Raw genomic sequence first — 22,406 nt, forward strand, 5'->3', positions numbered from 1 at the left:
TCGAAAGTCCTTTTAAACCACCCCTCCACCCACTGCCACACTTTGCCCTGCTTCAACCCATATTCAATCTCTCCTTTCTCACAAGTTCATCTTCCTCAATCCCATGCACATTTGATGGGTGACGCATTTTGTAAACAGCCCTGATACCGTTTTACATTTGACAGGGAAGCAAGCCTTATAATGACTCTGTTGGTGTTATTACAGTGAATGATAAAGAATCCAGTTAATTGCTTTCAGAAAAATAATGCTTCGCTCCCCCCTACCCCCACATAGCATGGAAGTTTACTTCTATTGATTTAAGATGGAGAAATATTTTACTTCGGGTTGCACTTTCATATGCGTTAGTCTTTATCACTTCACATGTTTTGACAGGCCGTGTAAATGTTTCTGTTTATTACTCTAACGGCATCATTTCAGTTGTCTTTGTCAGTAGCACAGAAGACAAAGCAGCGAAACGCCAACTAGACCGCAGAATTGAATGTTTACGTGCTTTTGAAAATAATCTGCCAGGGTACTCTGCTTATTAACTCTGTGGGTGCAATTCAAGAAACGTTAGTTGCATTGAAGTCTCGTTGAAATCAACAGGACAAATCCCCTCGCTTTGAAACGGGTTGTTCACATTCGCAGACGCAAAGTACAGTGGCACCGCAACTCACGTAGATTTTGCTTGCGCGATCGCAGCTTTATGCAGATTGCCAGGGAAGAAGGAGTGAGTGAAGACCTGCCTCAGAAACAGCGGAGGAATAAAAGATATGCATCAGGAACGGTGGGAGGAGGGGGAGGGATGTGGTGGTGGCAGCAGCAATCCTTGGAGGCCTGATCCACCGCAGCTGTGCATCCTGCCGCTTGAGGCAGTCGCCTCACCTTGCCGAATGGGTGGGCCGGCCTTGTCTGGTGACACTTGCAAGATCTGGCAGGGCAGTCCGTCGTGTTGTGATAAGCAAACTGGTTGCTGAACCCCTGAACTACTTGCCTGAAGTCACCTCCTTGCTTTGGCATATTACCTTTGGTATGTTTCCTGTTGTAGGAGCTCAGCAGAGTTAAAAGACTACACTGTGCCAAACTCTTTAAGAGACAGGAAGCTTATTAGATAGATGTGCGTTTGCTAAATCCCAACAACCTTTTAAAAGTATTGGGGGATTTGGAAAGGATTGGCTCCTAAGAAGCTAGCATACTGCTGATTCCCTTGGCTTTCCCCCTTTCCCCTAAGCTTCATTTTCTGCTTGCACCCACCATTTTTCCTGTGAGAAAGAGACAGGGAAGTGGGTAGTTGTTTAAAAGTTGCAAGTTCTCAAACCTTATGAGGAGTAAAGATAAAAGTATATCCATTTTAATTCCAAGTTTTTTAAATTCACCCTTGAACAGTCAACTGCTCTCTAACATACGATACCCTAAGGAATCTCTGTTTGGTGATCCAATATATCTTTGCCTTCAAGATCTCTTCATCTAAACAAAGAGGGTCATAGGAAACATAATGTTTTGAGGGGTCTCGCAGCTGTCAATAACTCAGCAGTGTCCTTTTGCTTTGCCTATTAGCTCTTTAGATTTCCCATTGGCAAAGCATTATTTTGGGAGTAGCCAGTATGGTGCCCCTCAGATGTTGTTGGGCTCCAGCTCCCATAATACCCAGAAAGTCAGGTTTGATGAGAGTTGTAGTCCACAATATTTGAGAAGCACCATGTTGCCCAGCATGGGATTTTGCCATTGGCTGTACGTAGGAGTTGGCACTCCCAGGAATGGGAATGGGAAAGAGCTCTTTTTTCTTGGCCTACATTTTTTGATGTTTCTGGAGAGATGGTGAGAGCCACTCTGCAGCAACTCCCAGACCGCTCAGAAATGTCTTATGATACACCCAAGTGCCCCGAGAACAAAAGAAACAGCAGATTGTAATGTTTTTGTTACTGTGCTGCTGGCCTAGACAGGGGAAAATAGCTTTGAATTCAGATTTGGAGCTTTTCAGAATTGGTGGCAAAAATAATAAGGCATGTAGGTGACTCCAGTTCCATTCAAGATCTCATAAATCACTTGAGGGAAAGGTTAGAGAGAGAAAAGGCTGTGTACTATTAACGGGAGGGCTTGTGTGCTCATATGCCAAACACAACCACTTAGAATTATTCAGAGTTCTTTCATTAATAGAATGTTGTTTACATTGAGATGTTTTTCTTGTTCGAAAGTCAAAAGCAATGGAATTAAAATAGGACATCACATGTTAAATAAGGTGACGTTAATGGTGGACTTGCAGCCCTTTGTTGCTATTTAAAAAGAAAGCCAGACATGAATTTTTAAGAATAAAAAATGACATGTCAGGGAAATAACATGGTGAACAAAGCACACGAGTATGAACACACATTATTCCCAATGGGTCTTAAGATATTGTTGATAATGAACTTTGTATAGCTAACAGCTTTACCTCTACCAGGAAGTTGAACCTTATTCGTTTTAAAAGCCATGACAGGGTATATGATTGCTCATTATTGCATTCCTGATAGAATGCTAAATAATTCAAAGAAAATTTGTGGTGGCAATTCCTTTAAAAAAAAAAAGGAAAGAAAAAGACATCAAATGTAGAAATAGTCTGTGTATGATTTTCTTGCTCTTACCATCTAAGAACTGGCCTTTAATTACAGCCCTGGGGACGGCATGTCCCTCATTGCACTGAAAAGTATAAGTGGGCTTGGAAGCTTCTGCGTAGTCCCATTCCAACTTTAAGAAATAAAAGAAATGAAGACTAGAGCTATCTTATGCATCAGAAATTAAAACGAAGCAGCTGGTGCAAGTCACCTGATTTTGAAGCTAGGAATAAAGTAGGACTGCCACCAACTAACATAGGCGCCGACTCCATGGGGCCTGAGGAGGCCCGAGCCCCCTCAAAAATTCGTTTGGGGGGGCTCAGCCCCCCCAATAATCTCGGGCGCCCCTCCAGCAGAGCGCCACCGCGGCCCCTCCCCCAGCCCAAAATGCACAGGGTTGGGCTGCATGCCTCCTGCCCTCCCTCCCGAGCAAAAGCTCCACCCAATTTCCTTCGGAGCTGATTAATAGGCGCAGCATGCTCTCCCCTATTCGCTCACGAGGAGGCGGTGCCACTTTATCTGCATATTCATGAGCTTATTAATTATTCATGAGCTTTCGCGGGCTCCCCCAATATTTTTTATAAGTCGGCGCCCCTGCCAACTAATGTTTAGGGTCATCCTAGGCAGGTTTACTTGCCTGCCTGCAGCCTTCAGGAATCATGTTGGGATCAGTCAGTTAATTGACTGTCACATTTGCATATGAATGAAAACTGTTGTTCTGAACCTTGCCTATTCTGGAGGAAGCATCATCCTAGGAAGAGGCATGGTTTACCATGCGAGGGAAAAGGGGATACGTAACTTTTCAAATGGTGCTTATCATTACAGTGGGGTTTTTATATCTATATAGAAAGTCTTGTATGTATTAAGGGGGCACTTACAAGACTTTAAAAATCTGCTGTTATAAGCCTCAAATTTCTACAGCATATAAAAATGACACCTGTTGATTGAACCTTAAAACTTCATCTGCCTGATGAGGTCTATAAATGTGCCAAATTTCAAACAAATCCAATTTTACAAGAGCAAGCTGAAAAGTGTTGCAAATTGGCACTTTGCCTCTTTTTACTCCCAATTTTTACATAAACATCTCCTATTACTCATTTATTGCATTTATCCCACATTTTCTCCAAGGAGCTCAAGGTGGCGAACATGCTTCCCCTCCTTCTCATTTAATCTCCACAACAACCCTGTGAGGTGGGTAAGACTGAGAGGCTCTGAATGACCCAAGGTCTCAAAGCAACTTCATGACCGAGTGGGGATTTAAACCCTGGTCTCTCAGGTCCTGACACTCTTAAGGACTATACTATACTGACTCTTTATCCTCCCCCCTAAAAAAAATGGTTGAAATCTAGTGGTGTACTTTATTCAGACTTCTTTAAAGAAGGCATAATTTCTGAACAGTTGTTACAGTTTATTTACAGTCGTCATACCCCATGGTTTATCAGTAGTGGCGCCCTCCCTGTGGAATGCCCTCCCATCAAATGTCAAGGATATAAACAACTATCTGGCTTTTAGAAGACATCTGAAGGCAGCCCTGTTTAGGGAAGTTTTTAATGTTTGATGTTGTATTGTGCTTTTAATTCTGTTGGGAGCCGCCCAGAGTGGCTGGGGAAACCCAGCCAGCAGACGGGTGAGGTATTATTATCATTATTATTATTATTATTATTATTATTATTATTATTATTATTAATTATTGTGACGTCCGATCTATTGCAGATTAAACACGCTGGTTGTTTCCCCCCCTCTGGCTGGTAATATATCCAAAGTCATGGACTGTGCCCCCATGGTAGATGAATGATCAAAGCTGTTGAGTTTCCGATCATCACATCAATCACTTTGTTTTGAAGAAAATCTTTGGGATCAATTACTGTTTTTAGATACATTTGCATGTATGATAAAATGTTGTGCCCAGGCTGTGATGCGATTAGCTGAGATTTTTTTTCTAGTGGTTGAGTCAGCAGGTCCCTCCTGTCATGAAATGTGCTTTGCCATAATTGCAATTGAGCACCGGTCTGCTTTTCACACCCCTAATCTGTGTGCTGCATGCTTGTTAACCATGGCTAAAAGGCATGAAGTCACACAGTCAACTTTTTAAAACGTTTAGAATTCTAGCTCGCAAATATTGCCTTTCTCCCAGAAATGGAGTCAAATCCAGCCCTAATGTTTGTTATTCATTCTGCCTCCCATCCACGGGGATGCAGCATTTGTGAAAGAATCAATTATCCATTTGTTAGTCAGAGGAGCTTTACAAATTATACATTAGCAGATTGATTTCTCAGGTTCACCGTTGAGGGACTGACACTATGAGGTGGGATGATGATGAGCATCTAGGGAAAAGAAGTTGCCATACAGTTAAAAGAGGCTCTTTGAATGGCCATGAATTTATTCCTAATTGAAGAGCTGACATAATCCATACTAAGTGTATTTATTTCAAGCATTTTACATTAGGTAATTGATTATCACACAGGCTGTATTTTGCAAGTGGAAGCTTTTCTTCAAATTTAGGGTTTTGTAGAAAGCTTTTCTTATCAGATACTTACTGGCCTCCTCCCCTGCCAAACGCACAGACCATTTCTCCTGAACTTTCCCCCTCCTATTAAAGTTACATTTTTGTTCTAATAGTGTCAGCCTGACGATATTGATTTCTTTTGAACAGTCAAACTTATATTGTCCAGAATCCCAAACAGGTCTCCCTCAGAAATAAAACTGCAGCTAATGGGAATTCAGTGAGGGACGTTTATTCCTCACTGACACAACTTTCAAGACTTTCTTCATGAAAACCTGATTTTTGTCCTCAAGTTAATCATCTAACTCCTAAAGTTCTTTAGAGAGGGAACTTACTCAGCTAATTTCCAGTCTTATTGTTCATTGCTTTTATACTTCATCCTTGCTATAATGTAATATTCACATTGCTGCAGCGCAAAATCTGAATCCTCTGAACACTACTGTGAGTAATCTCACTTTGGGACCTGCCTTCTCATGTAAGTGGGAGCTGCTTTGGCTAGAGTGAGGTTCAGCCATCCACAAATCTGCTCATGTGAGCAGTTGTAATGGAGGCACAAACTGGCAAGATTTCCCCAACCATTTTCTGAATTCAAATGAGCACCTGATTAATTGTTAGACCTGACTCACCGCGATGCAATGATGGCGGTAATTGCTGTTCACTTGCCAGGAACAGCTAGACATCTCTGCAGGGCAGCAAGGTGTAATGGGAGAGAAATAACCCTTCACAGCTCTTCACTGTAGTGATGGCTGCCACCAGCAGAAAATATTCCATATTATCAAGCTCCTGAGGAACATAGGCTATAGTCTGTGGCATATTAGCCCCATAAAGACTTTGGGCAGGCTTGCAAATAGCTACTCTTCTGGTCACCAGCTTTTTGTGACTAGGCATAGCAGGCTTATGGAAGTCTATTTTTCCCACTCCAGTTTATGTCACAGGTTAGTAACCGGTTTGATGAGTAGACCTGTTTGCACACCTGATTTCTGGGACACCACTCTCCTTGCTTTCTTGGGCTGTTTGAAAATTGGTATTCCATGGAATCCTTAGAAGCATATCAGGGATACTTCTGTGAGAAGACAAGAAATGGCAGACAGCCTTGCCCACTACTGCAAGTTTTCTATTGTAACGTGCAGTGCCAAAGGCATTCTAGGTGAAAAAAATAATAATAATAATGATGATGATGATGATGATGATGATGATGATGGATGTGTTTGCCACGCTGGGCTCCATCAGGAGAAACAGTTGGATCTAAATTGACTTGAGTAGATAATCTATTACAATATGCCCCAGAATTCTTTGTAATGTGCAGTGGACAAATGAATAGGAATGATGTACCCTAAACTACTGAGATTGTTTCGCGATATTTAGCGAAGATTTTAAAAGTCAAATTTAAAACTACTTAATTTTACTTAATGGTGGCTACCAAGTCTTTTATATGTTTTATGTGTTTGAAATATGTCTGGATTAACAATGTTTTATGGATTTCCCCCCCTCTCTTTTATGATTTTATTGTCTAAATTATGCCAATAGGGAAAACATTCTGGGAGGATAGTAAGTCTGAACACTACTGCCAAACAGCAGCAATACTAGTTATCTGTTGCAGCCTGCCTAGGAGCTGCACACACACACCTTGTTCTTCCTTTCGTTAGCAGTCCCAGGCAGGCAGCAAAACCAGGTTGAGATTCTGATGAGCCACTACATATGACTAGTGGGCAGCATTTAATTTGGTGGGTTGTTGGTACTGCACACCTGGTTTTTGTATTGGGTGTGAGATGGAAGCAACTTGTGTCTTCTGCATTGTGCATTCTAAAATGTTCTCTCTCTCTCTCTCTCTCTCTCTCCAAACTTTTAACAGAGTCCAGTTAAGATAAATCAAATTAGCCTGGATGAAAGTGGAGAGCACATGGGTGTTTGCTCTGAAGATGGCAAGGTATGGCTTTTCCACATTTAGCATGAAATGGTGATGTGCCACTTTCCAAGTCCTCATGAGATCTCTGTACAGCAAAATCCTATAACAACAGCACCTGGATCTTGTGTTTTAGTACCTGACTCACTTACAAAAAACCCCTCATAATTAAAGTCAAATATATTTGGCCCAAATGTGCCTAAGGAAAAGTAATTACAAGAAATGTCAATAATGCTACTGGTATTAAACTGATTAACAGCCGTGGCACAGGGACTTGTCACTGTAATCATTACTACTGTGCCAGTTATACTTCACTGACTAGTCTGATGTTCCTGCAAGACAGTAGCTTAATGCTTCTCTGCTATAAATCCACAAAATTGGATTTTTGTGGGCAAGATTTCTTTGGGCTGGTGGTTTTGGTTCTGGTTGTTTTTTTAAAAAGCACCTTATGATTGTTTCCTCAGAAATCTTTTGATAAGCAGTCATAGTTTATCAGAGGAATATAGTGCCTTGCAGTTGCTCCTTTAAACAAATGTGAAATCAATACTGTCAGGGGTTTAGGTGCAGAGGCACGGGCAAGGGAGGAAACAGAGAGCGAAGGGGAGGAGACAGAGGAAAGGATGAGTGATGACGACGACCCGAGATCTCCCAGTCTTTCCAGTGAATCAGAGGATTCACAGAAAGGAGCACCAGTGGCCAGGGCAAGGGGGGAGTCTAGGGAGGCACCCCAGGAAGATAGAGCCAGAGGAGACTCAGGGGGGAGCAGCTGGAAATCGGGACCAGCGTCACCGCCAGGAAGCAGGGAAGAGGAAAGGAGCCAGGAGGGAAGCGCTGGCAGCTCACCACAGGAGGGAGGGCAGGAGTCAGGAGTGGCCACACCTCCATCGGGGAGCGAAGAAACGGTTAAGAGGAAAGTGGAAGGTTGGGCGCGCGCGCCAAGTTCAAATGCAGAGGAAGGCGGCGCAGTGAGCAGCCCCGAAAGGGAACCGGGTCCTAAAGCCCGGCGCAAGGAGGCAGAAGGGTCTGGGTCAGCGTCAGAAGAATCCCGGAAGGAAGAAGCCCCGGGGGGTAGAGGGACCCAGAGGAGGACAGTCAGGAGGAAAAGGTGGAGCAAGGCTAGGATATTAAGTTGGTGCGCACGGGGCGGAGACTCAGACGGAGCCTCGCCGATCTAGCTAGTAGACGTAGAGTTGCAGACAGCAGCGTGAGAATGGAAACTGTAATTCAATAAAGACTTTTACTTAATGACCGCTGGCTAGCGTGATCCTCTGTGAGCTAGGATCTTGAAGCAGCTCTGACAGTAGGCTCCGTCTCTACATTGTGGGCATCTGCAGCCTCGAGGAGGGGAGAGAAACAGGCGCCCACTAGCGAGCTCACGAACGGCAGGAGACATGACGGCTGAGCAGCAGATAGAGGACCTCAGAAAAGCAGTGGCACAACTGAACGCCGAGGTTCTCGCATCCAGGAAGAGAGAGGACGAGGCAGCTGCCGCCTGCAGGGATCTCCAGGTCAGGTTAGACGTACTGGCAAAGCAACCACCCCGGCAGGAGGGAATTGGGTTGGCGAGACGGACAGGCGGGCTGCTCTCTCACTTCGATGGGAACCTGCAACAGTATCCCAACTTTAGAGCCGACGTACTGTGCGCACTGCAACTGTTGCATAAAGATTTTAGAGATGAACAGGAGAGAGTGGGGTTCATCATGTCCCATCTGCATGGGGAGGCGAAAGCATGGTTGCGCAATTTATGGAGAGATAACGATCCGGCGCTCCAGAATGCGGATGCCTTTATTAAAGCGATGGATGGGTGTTTCTTATCAAGTATTGACATTGATCTTGCACGGAAGGAGGTGCATGGGCTGAGACAAGGGAGGGCCAGCGTCAGACAGTATCATGCACGCTTTTTCGCCTTGGTCAGCGCCCTGGAATGGGACAGAGATTCGGCTCCTGTAAGAGACCTCTTTTGGGAGGGACTGCACAACTCGATTAAAGATGAGATAGCGAGGGGGGAGAGACCCCGAACCACCCAGGAGGTCGTTCAGAGGGCACTGGCAGTGGGGGTGAGGCTGGAAGGACGTCCGTGGAGCAAGGACGAAGGACGTGGAGGGCGCGAACCAGCCGGGGGCCCCTCCTTCTTTCCCAGAGAAGCAGCGCGAGCGCAATCCACGCCTCCGCCAGGAGGAGGAGCCGAACCTATGGAGGTTGGAGGTGCAAGGGCTCAGTCAGCAACCAGAGCCCTAGCACCGGCAGCAGTGAAGGCGAAGCCTCCTAGAGGGACCAGGAAGTGTTACGTCTGTGAGCAGCCAGGGCATATGGCGAAAGAGTGTCCCCAGAGGCCCCACAAGCTTACTGCAGCCTCAGCAATGGTGACTGCAGCAACGCAGCAGGGAGGACCACAGCAGGGAAACGACGATGTCTGGCTGGAGGAAGAGGCACTGGGGCCCAGCCAGACGTGTTAGTGACGCAGTCCCCAGAAATTTTACAGCCAGTGAACCCCCTCCCGCCCAAACCAGTAGTGAGGCTCACAGCATCTCTCCAGCTGCCCAATGGAATCACCATGGACGTGCCAATCACCATCGACTCCGGCAGCAACGCGGACTTTATAGGGCAGGAATTTGTCGACAGGCACGCTGTGCAGTTGCTGCCGGCCACACTGCCCCTGCAGGTTGTCACGGTGGATGGCAGGGAGCTGCTAGGGGGGCAAGTGGTGAAGCAGACGCCACCAATGGTGATGCGACTTGGGAATCACAGGGAAGTCATCAGCTTCAACGTCACTCAACTGTCTGACACGCCCATGGTATTGGGTATGAGTTGGCTGGACAAGCACAGCCCAACGATGGCTTGGTTCCAGAGGCAGCTGGTCTTCGGCTCTTCCTTTTGTGCTGAACACTGCATCGTACCCAGGCAGGAAGGAGAGGAAGAGGAGTCACAGCTGCTGCTAGGCACGCTGCAAGCGATTCCCCACAAGTACGCAGAATTTCTGGAAGTTTTCTGCGAGAAGGAGGCGGACAGGCTACCCCCTCACAGACCATATGACTGCAAAATTGACCTGCTGCCGGGGGCGGCGCTGCCTAAAGGGAAGCTGTATTCCATGTCTGAGGACGAACTGCAGGAACTCAAAGACTTCATCGATCATAATTTGGAGCGCGGTTTCATCCGGGAGTCTAAGGCAGTGGGGGGCAGTCCTGTATTCTTTGTTAAGAAGCGAGACACGCCCCAAAAAAGACTCGTAGTGGATTACAGGATTTTGAACAGTGTGACCGAGCCGTCGGACTTCCCCATGCCCCGCATCGACGACCTCCTGGCGAAGGTACGGAAGGGAAAGGTGTTCACCAAGTTGGACCTGCGGGGGGCGTACAACCTCATTCGCATGCGGGAAGGTGATGAGTGGAAGACAGCCATGTTCACGCCACTGGGTACCTACGAATACAGAGTTATGCCTTTTGGACTGCAAAATGGCGCTCACGTTTTTCAAGCATTTATGCATCACGTGTTGGCGGGACTTCTCTACAAGACGTGCGTCTGTTTCTTGGATGACATCCTGATCTTTTCGGAGTCGCAGCAAGTACATGACAAGCACGTCAAGGAAGTGCTGGGCAGGCTAAAGCAACACAGGCTCTACGCCAAGCTGGAGAAGTGCCAATTTGACGTGCCGGAGGTGGATTTTCTGGGCTACAAGCTGTCTGCCAAGGGGCTCGCCATGGACAGCGCCAAGGTTCGAGCGGTGTTGGATTGGAAGAGCCCACGCAACCGGAAGGAGGTCCAACGGTTTGTCGGCTTTGCGAACTTCTATCGCAAGTTTATCAAGGGCTTCGCGATGCAGACGGCGGCCATCACTGACACCCTTAGCTCCAAGAAGAAGAAGTTCATCTGGACAGAGCAGGCGGAGCAGTCCTTTCAGGCCCTCAAGCGTCTCTTCGCGTCGGAAGAGCAGCTGCTTCATGTCAACCCCAGCATGCCGATGAGGGTGGAGACAGACGCTTCGGACAGAGCAGTGGGGGCGGTCCTGCTGCAGAAGGACCCGCAGGGCGTGTGGCGGCCGGGAGCGTTTTACTCCAGGAAGCTCAGCAAGTCCGAGCAGAACTACACCATATGGGACAGGGAGTTGCTGGCCATTCATGCAGCGTTCAAGGCGTGGAGGCACTTTCTGATCGGCGCCAAGCACACGGTGCAGGTTTGCACGGACCACAAGAATCTGGAACACTGGCGCACGGCACAGTTCCTGAACCAGAGGCAGATACGTTGGGCTGAGTTCTTTGCGGACTTCGACTTCCGAATAGAGTATGTCCCGGGGGACACCAACATCATGGCAGACGCTCTCTCCCGCAAGCCACAGTATCTGGAGGACGCAACACCAGCGGCCGCCATGCACATCTTTGCACCGACAGTGTGGGCGTGCGCCGCGGCGACCGTGGACCTAGAGGCGGTGCGGCGAGCGTTGCAGGGGGACTCCTTCGCACAAACGAAGATGGCAGAGGTGCGAGGGGGCAAGGCAGCGGCCGACGGTTTCCAGCTACGAGATGGCTTGCTCATCCGTAAAGGGGCCATCTACGTGCCGGGTGACGAACTTCGAGCCAAGGTGCTACAGCAGCTGCACGACGCACCCACGGCCGGGCACTTTGGCAAGGAGAAGACGGTGGAATTAGTAGCCAGGGATTTCTGGTGGCCTGGAATGAGAGGGGAGGTCGCAGACTACGTAGCGAGGTGTGACACCTGCCAGAGGGCAAAGCCGGTGCACAAACCGCCGGCTGGACTGTTGGAGCCGCTGCAAACTCCGGTCGAACCTTGGGAAAGGGTGGCTCTGGACTTTGTCACGGATCTGCCCAGCTCAAGGGGCAAGACGGCAGTGTTGGTGGTGGTGGACCTGTTCTCCAAGATGGCGCATTTCATTCCGTGTGCTAAGGTGGCCACGGCGGAGCAAACCGCCAAACTGTTCATAGACCACGTGTTCAAGGTTCACGGTCTGCCACGGTCTATTCTGTCCGACCGCGGGCGGCAGTTCATCTCGAACTTCTGGCAGAAACTGATGGGCTTCCTAAACGTCAAGATCAATCTGGCGTCGGCGAGACACCCGCAGACCAACGGGCAAGCGGAGCGAGCCAATGCCATCATGCAGCAGTACCTGAGATGTTATGCAAACCAACAGCCTGCGACGTGGGTGGATTACCTGCCGCTTGCAGAGTTTGCCTACAACAACACGAAGCACGTATCCACGGGCGTCACGCCGTTCTTCGCCAACAACGGGCGGCACCCTAGAACCTTTCCGGGACTGGAATGCAGGGGAGAAGGGGAGCCGCAGTCAGCAGATGCGTTCGCGTCGGAGCTGCAGGAAGTCCACGATCAGCTGCGGCGCCACCTGGAGCTGGCTAAACACGCATACAAGGTACAAGCGGACAAACACAGAAGGGTTGGCGAAGAGCTCCACGTGGGAGACTGGGTCTGGTTAGCAGCCCACGCAGTGCCGGCCAGGTCGTTGGCCAAGAAGAAACTAGGGCATAAACAACTGGGGCCCTACCAAGTCGAAGAGCAGGTCAACCCGGTGGCTTCCAGGCTGGCGCTTCCGGAGGGTTCCAGAATGCATCCGGTGTTCCACAGATCGGTGCTCACTCCCTACAAGGCACCGCACAGGTTCCAGGAACCCGGAACGGCGCCGAGTCCGCTCAGAGAAGGAACGGGGCACGCGGGAGTGGCACAGGAGGAGCGCATCAACGAAGTCACGGAGATTTTGGACTCCAGATGGGGGGAAGAGGGAGTAGAATACTTTCTCGCCAGGGAGGGCACCCCGGCCAGTGCGAACAGCTGGGTGCCGGGCTACGCTTTAGACGAACCTCTGCTCAAAGACGAGTTTCATGCCCTCTTCCCACATAGACCTATGCCAGCAGACTTTTTCGACGACTGGCTTTTCACGCCCACGCTTTCGGACAGCACGTTCAGGGGGTTCGACTCGGACGAGGAACCAACACGAGACGTCCGTTCCCCGGAGGGGTCACCCTCGGGATCTGTCTCAGAACCCTCGTATTGGTGGGACGATAGGCCGGAGGAGCAGTTCCGCAGGAAGTGGCTGGACTGTTCCGGCCGAGCAACGCCGCCTGGAGGAAGTGCGGGAGAGACGGACATGGACATTTTCGGGGACGACCCTGGTTTCGAGCACGGCGGCACAGAGATGGAAGAGGAGGTGACTGTCGTCAACGAGAGCAGAGAGGAAGACCTGGAAGAGTTCCGCTGGAGGCCTGCCACGGGAAGCGACCGATATCCGACGTTCGTCCCTTTGCAACAGCAGCCCCCAGCTCCAGCACCGGAAGGAGGGGAGGGGGGACTGGGGGGCTTCAAGGGGGGGATGGATGTCAGGGGTTTAGGTGCAGAGGCACGGGCAAGGGAGGAAACAGAGAGCGAAGGGGAGGAGACAGAGGAAAGGATGAGTGATGACGACGACCCGAGATCTCCCAGTCTTTCCAGTGAATCAGAGGATTCACAGAAAGGAGCACCAGTGGCCAGGGCAAGGGGGGAGTCTAGGGAGGCACCCCAGGAAGATAGAGCCAGAGGAGACTCAGGGGGGAGCAGCTGGAAATCGGGACCAGCGTCACCGCCAGGAAGCAGGGAAGAGGAAAGGAGCCAGGAGGGAAGCGCTGGCAGCTCACCACAGGAGGGAGGGCAGGAGTCAGGAGTGGCCACACCTCCATCGGGGAGCGAAGAAACGGTTAAGAGGAAAGTGGAAGGTTGGGCGCGCGCGCCAAGTTCAAATGCAGAGGAAGGCGGCGCAGTGAGCAGCCCCGAAAGGGAACCGGGTCCTAAAGCCCGGCGCAAGGAGGCAGAAGGGTCTGGGTCAGCGTCAGAAGAATCCCGGAAGGAAGAAGCCCCGGGGGGTAGAGGGACCCAGAGGAGGACAGTCAGGAGGAAAAGGTGGAGCAAGGCTAGGATATTAAGTTGGTGCGCACGGGGCGGAGACTCAGACGGAGCCTCGCCGATCTAGCTAGTAGACGTAGAGTTGCAGACAGCAGCGTGAGAATGGAAACTGTAATTCAATAAAGACTTTTACTTAATGACCGCTGGCTAGCGTGATCCTCTGTGAGCTAGGATCTTGAAGCAGCTCTGACAAATACATATAATACATGTACAGTTTCCTTAAAAATGTGGCACCTTCTTCCTCGACTGGAGACATACATCATTTTGTCTACCGCACAGCTAACAATTAGCATTGTTTTCCTGGAATGTTAAGAGCTGTGACATTTTAGTGATTTTGATGATCAATTTCCCCACTTATTAGAATGTCTTTGTTCATTTGTTTGCTTTTAAGACCATGGCAGTCTTTGCTAATATTGGTTGTGATAATAAAATTCCATATCGTAACCTATACAGGATGCTTTTTCTGGGAATAATGCTGCTAGCAGCCACAGTGTATTAACGCCATTTCCCAAGATCCATCTCACTTAACTGGATAGAACACTATTTGTTACTAATCACATTCTTAGGCAGGATTTTTAGGAACAGTAAACTAAAATAAATACTGAAGTATATATATATATTTCTTCCCACAGGAGCAAAGAGTAGTAAACCCGTTTAATCTGTGCTTTTAGTGAGCGAATAAATGCCATAAATAAGTTTACGGTTCCCAGTGTGTTGTCCTCCGAAGAAATCTTGATGTTACAATAATTGGCACAATAATTGAGATACTATTGCTGGTAAAAGAGGTTGTAGAATTTTATAACCAGTGCGAGAGGCTCTTAAGAGTAATGCAATTGTCTTGGCAAGATAAGACAGAAGCCAATAATTGTGTACGATAATCAAAAGTGATGTGCTTATATATTCAAGAAGTAAAGTTTTGGTGTGATTTGATGTATTTAGATTACAAAAATATTTTAATTTTTTTGCAGTTGAGACTGGCTGTGCATTTGCACACTGAAGACTCAACACATGCTTAGAAGGGCAGGCAGCATACATTTTAGTTCTCCAAGTTTATTCATTTAGTTTTGGTAGTTATAGCTCACCTTTCCAACCACACTGAGACACTCAAGTTGACTAGCAGCCGTGTATTTTTACGAACAATCAGACAAGGAGCTAAGAACAAAAGGTATGAAAGAACACAGCAGATTTAGGAGCCAGCCATACCACAAGCCTGCAGAAATAAAAGTGTTTTGGTGTAGCATCCAAAGGCCATAGCTGAAAGGGTCAGGCTGAAATCAGCAGGAGGTTTCATAGTACCTGACTCCCTGGAGCCTTGCCTGGACTCCCCTGGAGCCTTGCCTGTTGTGCCTCTCATGGTGGCAGGACATGGAGCAAAATGACCCCAAAGTCCAGAAGATCTGAGTGAACAGGCAGGCACTTGTGGGAGGAGATAATTTGGCACCAAGCTGCTGACAGTGTTAAAGGTAACGTGCTTGGAAATAAATGGAAAGCCAGTGCAGATGGAATAGCAGTGGAATAATATACTCCACAGGGACCCGGGTGGTGCTGTGGGTTAAACCACAGAGCCTAGGACTTGCCGATCAGAAGGTTGGCGGTTCAAATCCCCGCGACGGGGTGAGCTCCTGTTGCTCGGTCCCTGCTCCTGCCAACCTAGCAGTTCGAAAGCACATCAGAGTGCAAGTAGATAAATAGGTACCGCTCCAGCGGGAAGGTAAACTGCGTTTCCGTGCGCTGCTCTGGTTCACCAGAAGCGGCTTAGTCATGCTGGCCACATGACCCGGAAGCTGTATGCCGGCTCCCTCGGCCAATAAAGCGAGATGAGCGCTGCAACCCCAGAGTCGATCACAACTGGACCTAATGGGCAGGGGTCCCTTTAACTTTTAATATACTCCACAAAATTGCCTATAGTGTAGTTGCAGCATTTTGAACCAACTGAGGTTTCAGAACTTGGATATGATTGTGGCTATTTTTGCACAAAGACGCATGAGTCTTTCTGCGCTGTATTATTGCTGCTATGCATACAGGAACATATGAATGCCTTTTCACATTTTCCAGTTTCCACACTGTTCTAAACCCTTTGGCGGAATGGTAGGGTGTTTGTTTCCCTCCTTTTATTCTTTCAGCCATCCTGTGAAATAGATTAGGCTAGGGGGTAGTGATTTGCCCAAGACTGAGCGCCCTTGGATTGAGATGGGATTGCAACTGCCCCGCCAATCCTAATTCAACCTTTTATCCTGCTGAATTAGTAATTGAGAAAACAGGAGGTGTGGCGAAAAGGGGTAGTTTCTTTTACAGCACATTTCTTGCTATGCATTTGAGGGCCTGTCATTCAGATATTCACCACTGTATTATCTCAACATTTAAAAGCTTTGCTTGGCAGTTATTAGGGATAAATATATGATATGATGATATGACTGAAATGTAACTGGGAGTATTCCACAAGGTAAATCTGTTAGCATTTAGCACCCTTGAAGCTGCATTTTAAAACATAATGAAAATATGTATAATGGTAGAAAAGCAGAGCCTCTGAGATAATAGAAGGTTTCCATTTATGTTCTGTTTATTGTAGAAATGGAAATTATTTTCTGTTTTAGTCAGGTGGTTATCAGTTCAATAAAAGTGTTTGGCATAAAGCTCGGAGAGTCCTTTGTCCTTCTGGTGGTTCTAGCAGCTTAATTGCGTAGAAGCACTTTCGTGTTTCCATTAAATACTTTAATGGAATCAAGGAAAGCTTTGGATAATTTTAAACTATTACAGTGCGCTGCAAATGTATTTGTTTTTGTTTTTGTTTTTTTTAAAAAAACAAACTATGATGTATTTGCTGTTGCCATTTACACTCACCTTTTGACTTCTGAAGTGGGATAAATCATAGACAATTTAATATGGTTTTAAAAGCATATCCTTTAATTTCAGGTGCAGGTGTTTGGATTGTACACAGGGGAAGAATTCCACGAAACATTTGATTGCCCTATTAAAGTAAGAGCTTAGTTAAGTCTTAACAAATGTACTATTGTTGCATTCAGAAAATAGCCATGACCATTTCTTTTCTCCAAAAAAAGAAAAAGAACATGAATATATCATAGATTTCATTCAAAAGTTTTGGTATGGACAGTGATGGTGTTCCTCCATGATTCCTCTGCAAAGCAGAGGAATTTGTCCTCTTTGTGCTTGCTTTTTAGGTCCATGGGCACATTTGGAGTTTAGAGTGAGTGCTGTGGGTGCCATCCTCCTCTGCTCACCTATCCCCACCGCCCCCCAGATCAACCTGCCCCACAGAAAAGTAGAAGAGCAGAGCACAAATGCACACAAATGTTTCCTCGCCAAGGGATGTGGGTCAAAGTCAGAACCAATAGAATAATCTGCACCTTGAAAAGGTGCCTCAAAGGCATCTCTTCACCCGCAGGCACCCTGCTGGCGACTCCTGCTGCAAGGGCTTTCCTGGCCAGTTACTTCTTCTTCCTGCCCCAAAATAATGTGGAATGTTTCAGAAACATGCTCGGTAGACAAGCCAAAGAAAGCAACCACGAGAAGCAAATCACAAGCCAACAATATGTGACAGTTCTGCGAAAGCAAACTAGCTGATGGGTGTAGAATTTGTTTTAAGATAGTATGTGGGGTTATAGTAAGTAGGATCATGGACTCTGTACCGGAATAATTGTAGGGTCTTTTCTGTGGTGGCTACTTGCTTATGGGGTGTTCTCCCCAGGGTGACTCGCCTGGCGCCTTCATTACATATCTTTTGGCGCCGGCCAAAAATGTTTTTCTATAACCAGGCCTTCGATTTATTAAACAATCTATGTTCAAATGTGCGTTGGGGAATACAGTGGTGCCTCGCAAGACGGAAAACTCGCTAGACGAAAGAGTTTTCCGTTTTGGAGGTGCTTCGCAAAACAAATTTCCTATGGGCTTGCTTCGCAAGACGACAATGTCTTGCGAGTTCCTGCTGGTTTTTTTTCCTCTCCCCCCCTTTTCTAAGCCGCTAAGCCACTTATCAGCTGATCCGATCAGCTGATAAGCCGCTAAAAGCCGATAACAGCGCTAATAGCGCTAATCCACTAATCCTTCAATGGGCTTGCTTCGCAAGACGAAAAAACCGCTAGACGAAGAGAATCACAGAATGGATTCTTTTCGTCTTGCGAGGCACCACTGTATTGTTTTTCTTTGTATGTTATGATATATATCTTTGTTTTTTTAGATTGTAAACTGCCCTGTGATCCTTGGATGAAGGGCAGTATAGAAATTTAATGAATTTTAATAATAATAATAATAATAATAATAATAATAATAATAATAATAATAATAATAATACCTAAATAATTCTACAGCTCATAAAACCACACAAGAACAATATCAATAATAACGCATAGTTTTCCTTCTTTATGTTCAGATTGTCGCTGTTCACCCTCAATTTGTGAGATCACACTGCAAGCAGTTTGTAACTGGAGGCAACAAAGTAAGTTTCTCATTTCATAATACTGTGTCCGTTCTCAACAGGCAAAGTTAAAGTTCCAAAGGAACATGTGCACATATTTCACTGGGGTTTGTCCCCCACCCCCAATCAGGTAATTCCGGGGTGCTTTCAAAGGAAAATTATGGGGAGATAAAACACAGGTACCAGCATCTGTTTCCCCCCCTTGGCAAAACTACTACTGTTTGCCTAACTGCCAAACGTGGAAGAGTCAGAAGCAGAGTCGACGCAAGAGGTGGCCTTGCACACTTCTCTGGTCTATCCTTTTCTTACTTTTACGGTTTTGCTGTTCCTCATGCTGCTCCCCCATCTCTCTGCCTTGCTCTAAGAAAGGGAATGGGATCTGCCTCAGAGGACCACAATCTGGGAGAGGTGGCATGGAAGGATGTCCGCACTGCTCTGCCAGTTTCTGAAGCATTTGACCCAAGCTCATAGTTTGTTTTGCGCCAGACAAACCGGGAACTGCAAAGTTAGTTCCTAGTTTACACGAGCCATGAGCATGGGGTTGGGCCTAACACAGAGCCATAGGATGGGTGAGCTCTGATAGCATAGTGACAGCCGGAATGGGAGGAGTTCAGTGGCTGTGAGTCCACACCTTTGTTTATTTGCTCTAAGTCATGGTTTGGATGAGTGTTATTTATTTATTTATTTATTTATTTATTTATTTTCAATGCATAATCATAACAAAAATTACAAACATTGAATCCAAAATAATACTATACAAACAAAAAAGAACGGAGCATACAAAAAAAAAAAAACCACAGAAAAAAAGCAAAAAAAAGGAAAGGAAACAAAACAACACTAAACAAAAACGAAAAAGCACACAACTACAGAACACCTAACACTTTGGATGAGTGTTATGTGTCATTTAACCGGGCTGAGACTTCAGTCTCAGTGAACAGGTTTTTGTATTTTCCAAAACCTGAGAATAGCGTGTACTTTTGGAAATGTGTTATTTGAATTGATTTTTAACAGAATTCACATTAAAGAATGCAGGCTTTTTTAGTTTTCCGAAAGCTGGTGTCATTTTCCCATCAAAAGTTCCCAAATTTTAAAAATCCCTCCGAATTAAGGAAGCATAACCCTAAATATTTAAGGCGATAATAGGGCTGTGATCTATTTTCTCAGAATGAAGTCCCCCAGAATTGACTTGAGGCTTGTTTTCTGGAGGTTGTGTTGCTTAGGATGGCATCCCATGATTTATTAAAAATAAACTGAACTTAAAACTTTAATTTGTGCTATAACACTATGAGTGCAAATATATTGAGTGTTGGGCTGCAGAAAATTGTGACCATGATTACTTTTTACTGGTCCTTGGCCTTTTAAATGTATAAATGGCATAATGGGTTCAGAGTTCATTGAACAGGGTGTGTGAGATTTAACGCCACGAGAAGATTTTAGAAAAGTCTGATCAGTGACAAGATGTACACAGTTTGCCTGTAATTACATGATGCGTTATTTCTGGGTTTCAGAAATAATGGTTAGTCCACTTATTATAGGAATGTTACACTAAAAAAAGTACAAGAGTCAGTGATCAGTGACAAGATGTACACAGTTTGCCTGTAATTACATGATGCGTTATTTCTGGGTTTCAGAAATAATGGTTAGTCCACTTATTATAGGAATGTTACACTAAAAAAAGTACAAGAGTGTGTCTTGTGAAAGCATGGTGAAAGTGTTTTGAGTGTTGCTGATGTGATCAAGAGTTTTTGGACTTGGAGCCTTTAGCTCTTAGCCTTTGACTCTTAGACCAATAGGGTTGTTTCAATGATAAAATGAGTTAAGCCTACCTGAGCTTCATGGAAAGAAGGGTGGGACCAAAAAATGACAAATAATTCTCATCTTTGCCACTCTATGGTTTTAACATTCTACTATTTTGCCGCAAGCTAGTATCCGCTTTCATTGTCTGCTTAGAGCATGCTGTGATGTTTCAATGATACTCTGCCACACTGTACGCAAAGCACTTTTGAGCCCTCGAAAGTGCCAGTCTAATTATTAGTTTTGTTAGTGTGTCAGCTGCAGTGTGCAGTGCGTCTCGCAAATGTTCCCCTCACTCCTCCCGGGGCTGGAAAAGGGTTAGTTTAACCTCCGGTTTGCTACTAAAACTGAATTACTGCGTCGCGAAATGATGCACGTCTAAAAAGTGTGTCACCAACATGAAAAGTTCGGAAAGCTCTGTGTTACAGTATTCAACTGAAACAGGAATATTGTTAATCATCAGATGTTGAACTCAATGCTTGCTCTTTGACCAAAACGACTGTTTCCTGATATTGGTTGCTTTTGTGGCACTGAACAATATATGCTCTTGAAAGGCTCTTGAAAGGTGTAGCAGAAACAGTGATCTTCTTTGACCGATGGGTATGTTACTAACTAACAGAACCCTTCTTGCCCATTTCACACTGCAATTAAGTTCAGCAAGTTTTGAATGGAGCACTTGGCAGATGATGACAACCCTGCAATAATAATACATTGTAAATAACAGGGCATCCCCAGCCCAGGAGGGCGGTGGAGCTTCGAGGCAAGAAGAAAAGACAAATAGTGCTATTGTAGGCCATAACCTTCTGCCTTTAAAAGAGGGTCTAATCTTAAAAAATAACAGGGTGAAAGCTTGCTAAATGAAGGTGGGAAAGCTGAAATAAAGGTGTTCTTTGGTTAACCCTCAAAGAGCTGCCACATTTTTCAACCTGCGAGCTTAAATGAATCCGGAACTTAGAGAGTGCAAACGCACCAATATTATCTCAAGGTTTAAAAATTCCAAAAGAAAATGAAAGGCTATATAACTTTCCAGATAAACTGTTGATCACTACCCATACTTCTAAATAGTTTAAACTTACGGGGTTAAACCCGAATATAGTGTCATAAAGAAATATTGGTAAAACTTGACAGAAGAAAATGATTAGTGAAGATGATACATCTATGGGTTGTTGCTAGGAAAATGACATTTTGTTGATGACTTTGCATTGTCAATTTTCAATTAATATACTACTCATTGCCCGTGTTAATTATAATGCTGAAGATAATACATTAATTGGAGAGGTGTTCTGTTGGTAATTGGAGTTCATGTCTCTCATCCCTTCACTGGCTTGGAATCTTTGTTTTTGAAGAGCATGCATGTATTTGCTGCTGATCTTGATCTCTCAAGTTGTGGAGCCTGAAATAAGTAATTGCCAGCATGTGGTGGTCCTTGGCATTTTCTGACTAAATATTGGAATTTATAAAGGGGCAGGAAAGAGCTGAAGTTCTTTCTGATCCAACTCAACCAGATAGATAGACTCCCCCACAGTGGCTGAAATTCCTGCATTTTTAATGCATCACAAGACTCACATCTATATTTATCGGCCTCTTTGGCCAAAAGAAGTAGAAATCTTGGGTAGCAAGTAAGCTGGGTCAAGACAAAAATATTCTGACAATTCAGCTGCTGCAATTTCAAGTATAATGATAGAATTTGTATGTTTGCTGTAAAATCTGCCAAGTACTGTCTTGGATTATTATTATTTTTAATTGCCTTGATTTTTAGTGTCAGCAAATCCGGTTTATATTTGCTTTGTGAGTACGTAGGTGACCTTTACCTCTGAACTCCACAATATGTGCTTCATAATAACTGGTTGGATCACTCTGACAAATTATTAAATTGTCAGGATGCTGTTTGCAGCACAGTCCATTTTTAGAAACAGGGTAGTCAGCTGTTTGGCGTTGCGTTGGTAGATGAAGAGTACCAGACAAGAAAGGCAGATTGCTTTGTAAGCTGTAAAATGTCAGTCAGTAAATACTGAGAGGTCCCATTTAAGTGAAGTAAGAGTAAATACCAAGGCAATCTCTGTCCAGGTATTGGTCGATTTGCCTTAAACCGCTGTACGCCTTTATTGCCTCAGTAGCTTCTAGCCTGAAATTGCTGTCTAAAATGGGTGACCATTAGAATGTTTACATGACTCAATATCCGTGTATATTTACAACACAAAAGCCAGTGGTGCAAAAAACCCTTGTTACCCCACCAATATAAAAACTGAGCCTAGCGAGTGGTGCCAAAGCCGAACAGGAAACTGGTATGTCCTCCTTCCATAC

At 45.8% G+C, this 22,406-nt stretch overlaps 1 protein-coding gene across 1 annotated transcript in view; it reads left to right on the top strand.

The window, feature by feature from the left end:
* VPS41 (VPS41 subunit of HOPS complex) overlaps positions 1-22,406 on the top strand; it is a 120,480-nt gene that overhangs the window by 37,956 nt on the left and 60,118 nt on the right. Inside the window, exons 5-7 of the mRNA XM_081165111.1 lie at positions 6,926-7,000; positions 16,790-16,852; positions 18,264-18,329. Coding sequence (XP_081021237.1) covers positions 6,926-7,000; positions 16,790-16,852; positions 18,264-18,329 — 204 coding nt within the window. The remainder of the gene's footprint in view (positions 1-6,925; positions 7,001-16,789; positions 16,853-18,263; positions 18,330-22,406) is intronic.

This window comes from Podarcis bocagei (genome assembly GCF_964188305.1).
Source record: "Podarcis bocagei genome assembly, chromosome: 12".
Lineage (NCBI taxonomy): Eukaryota > Metazoa > Chordata > Lepidosauria > Squamata > Lacertidae > Podarcis > Podarcis bocagei.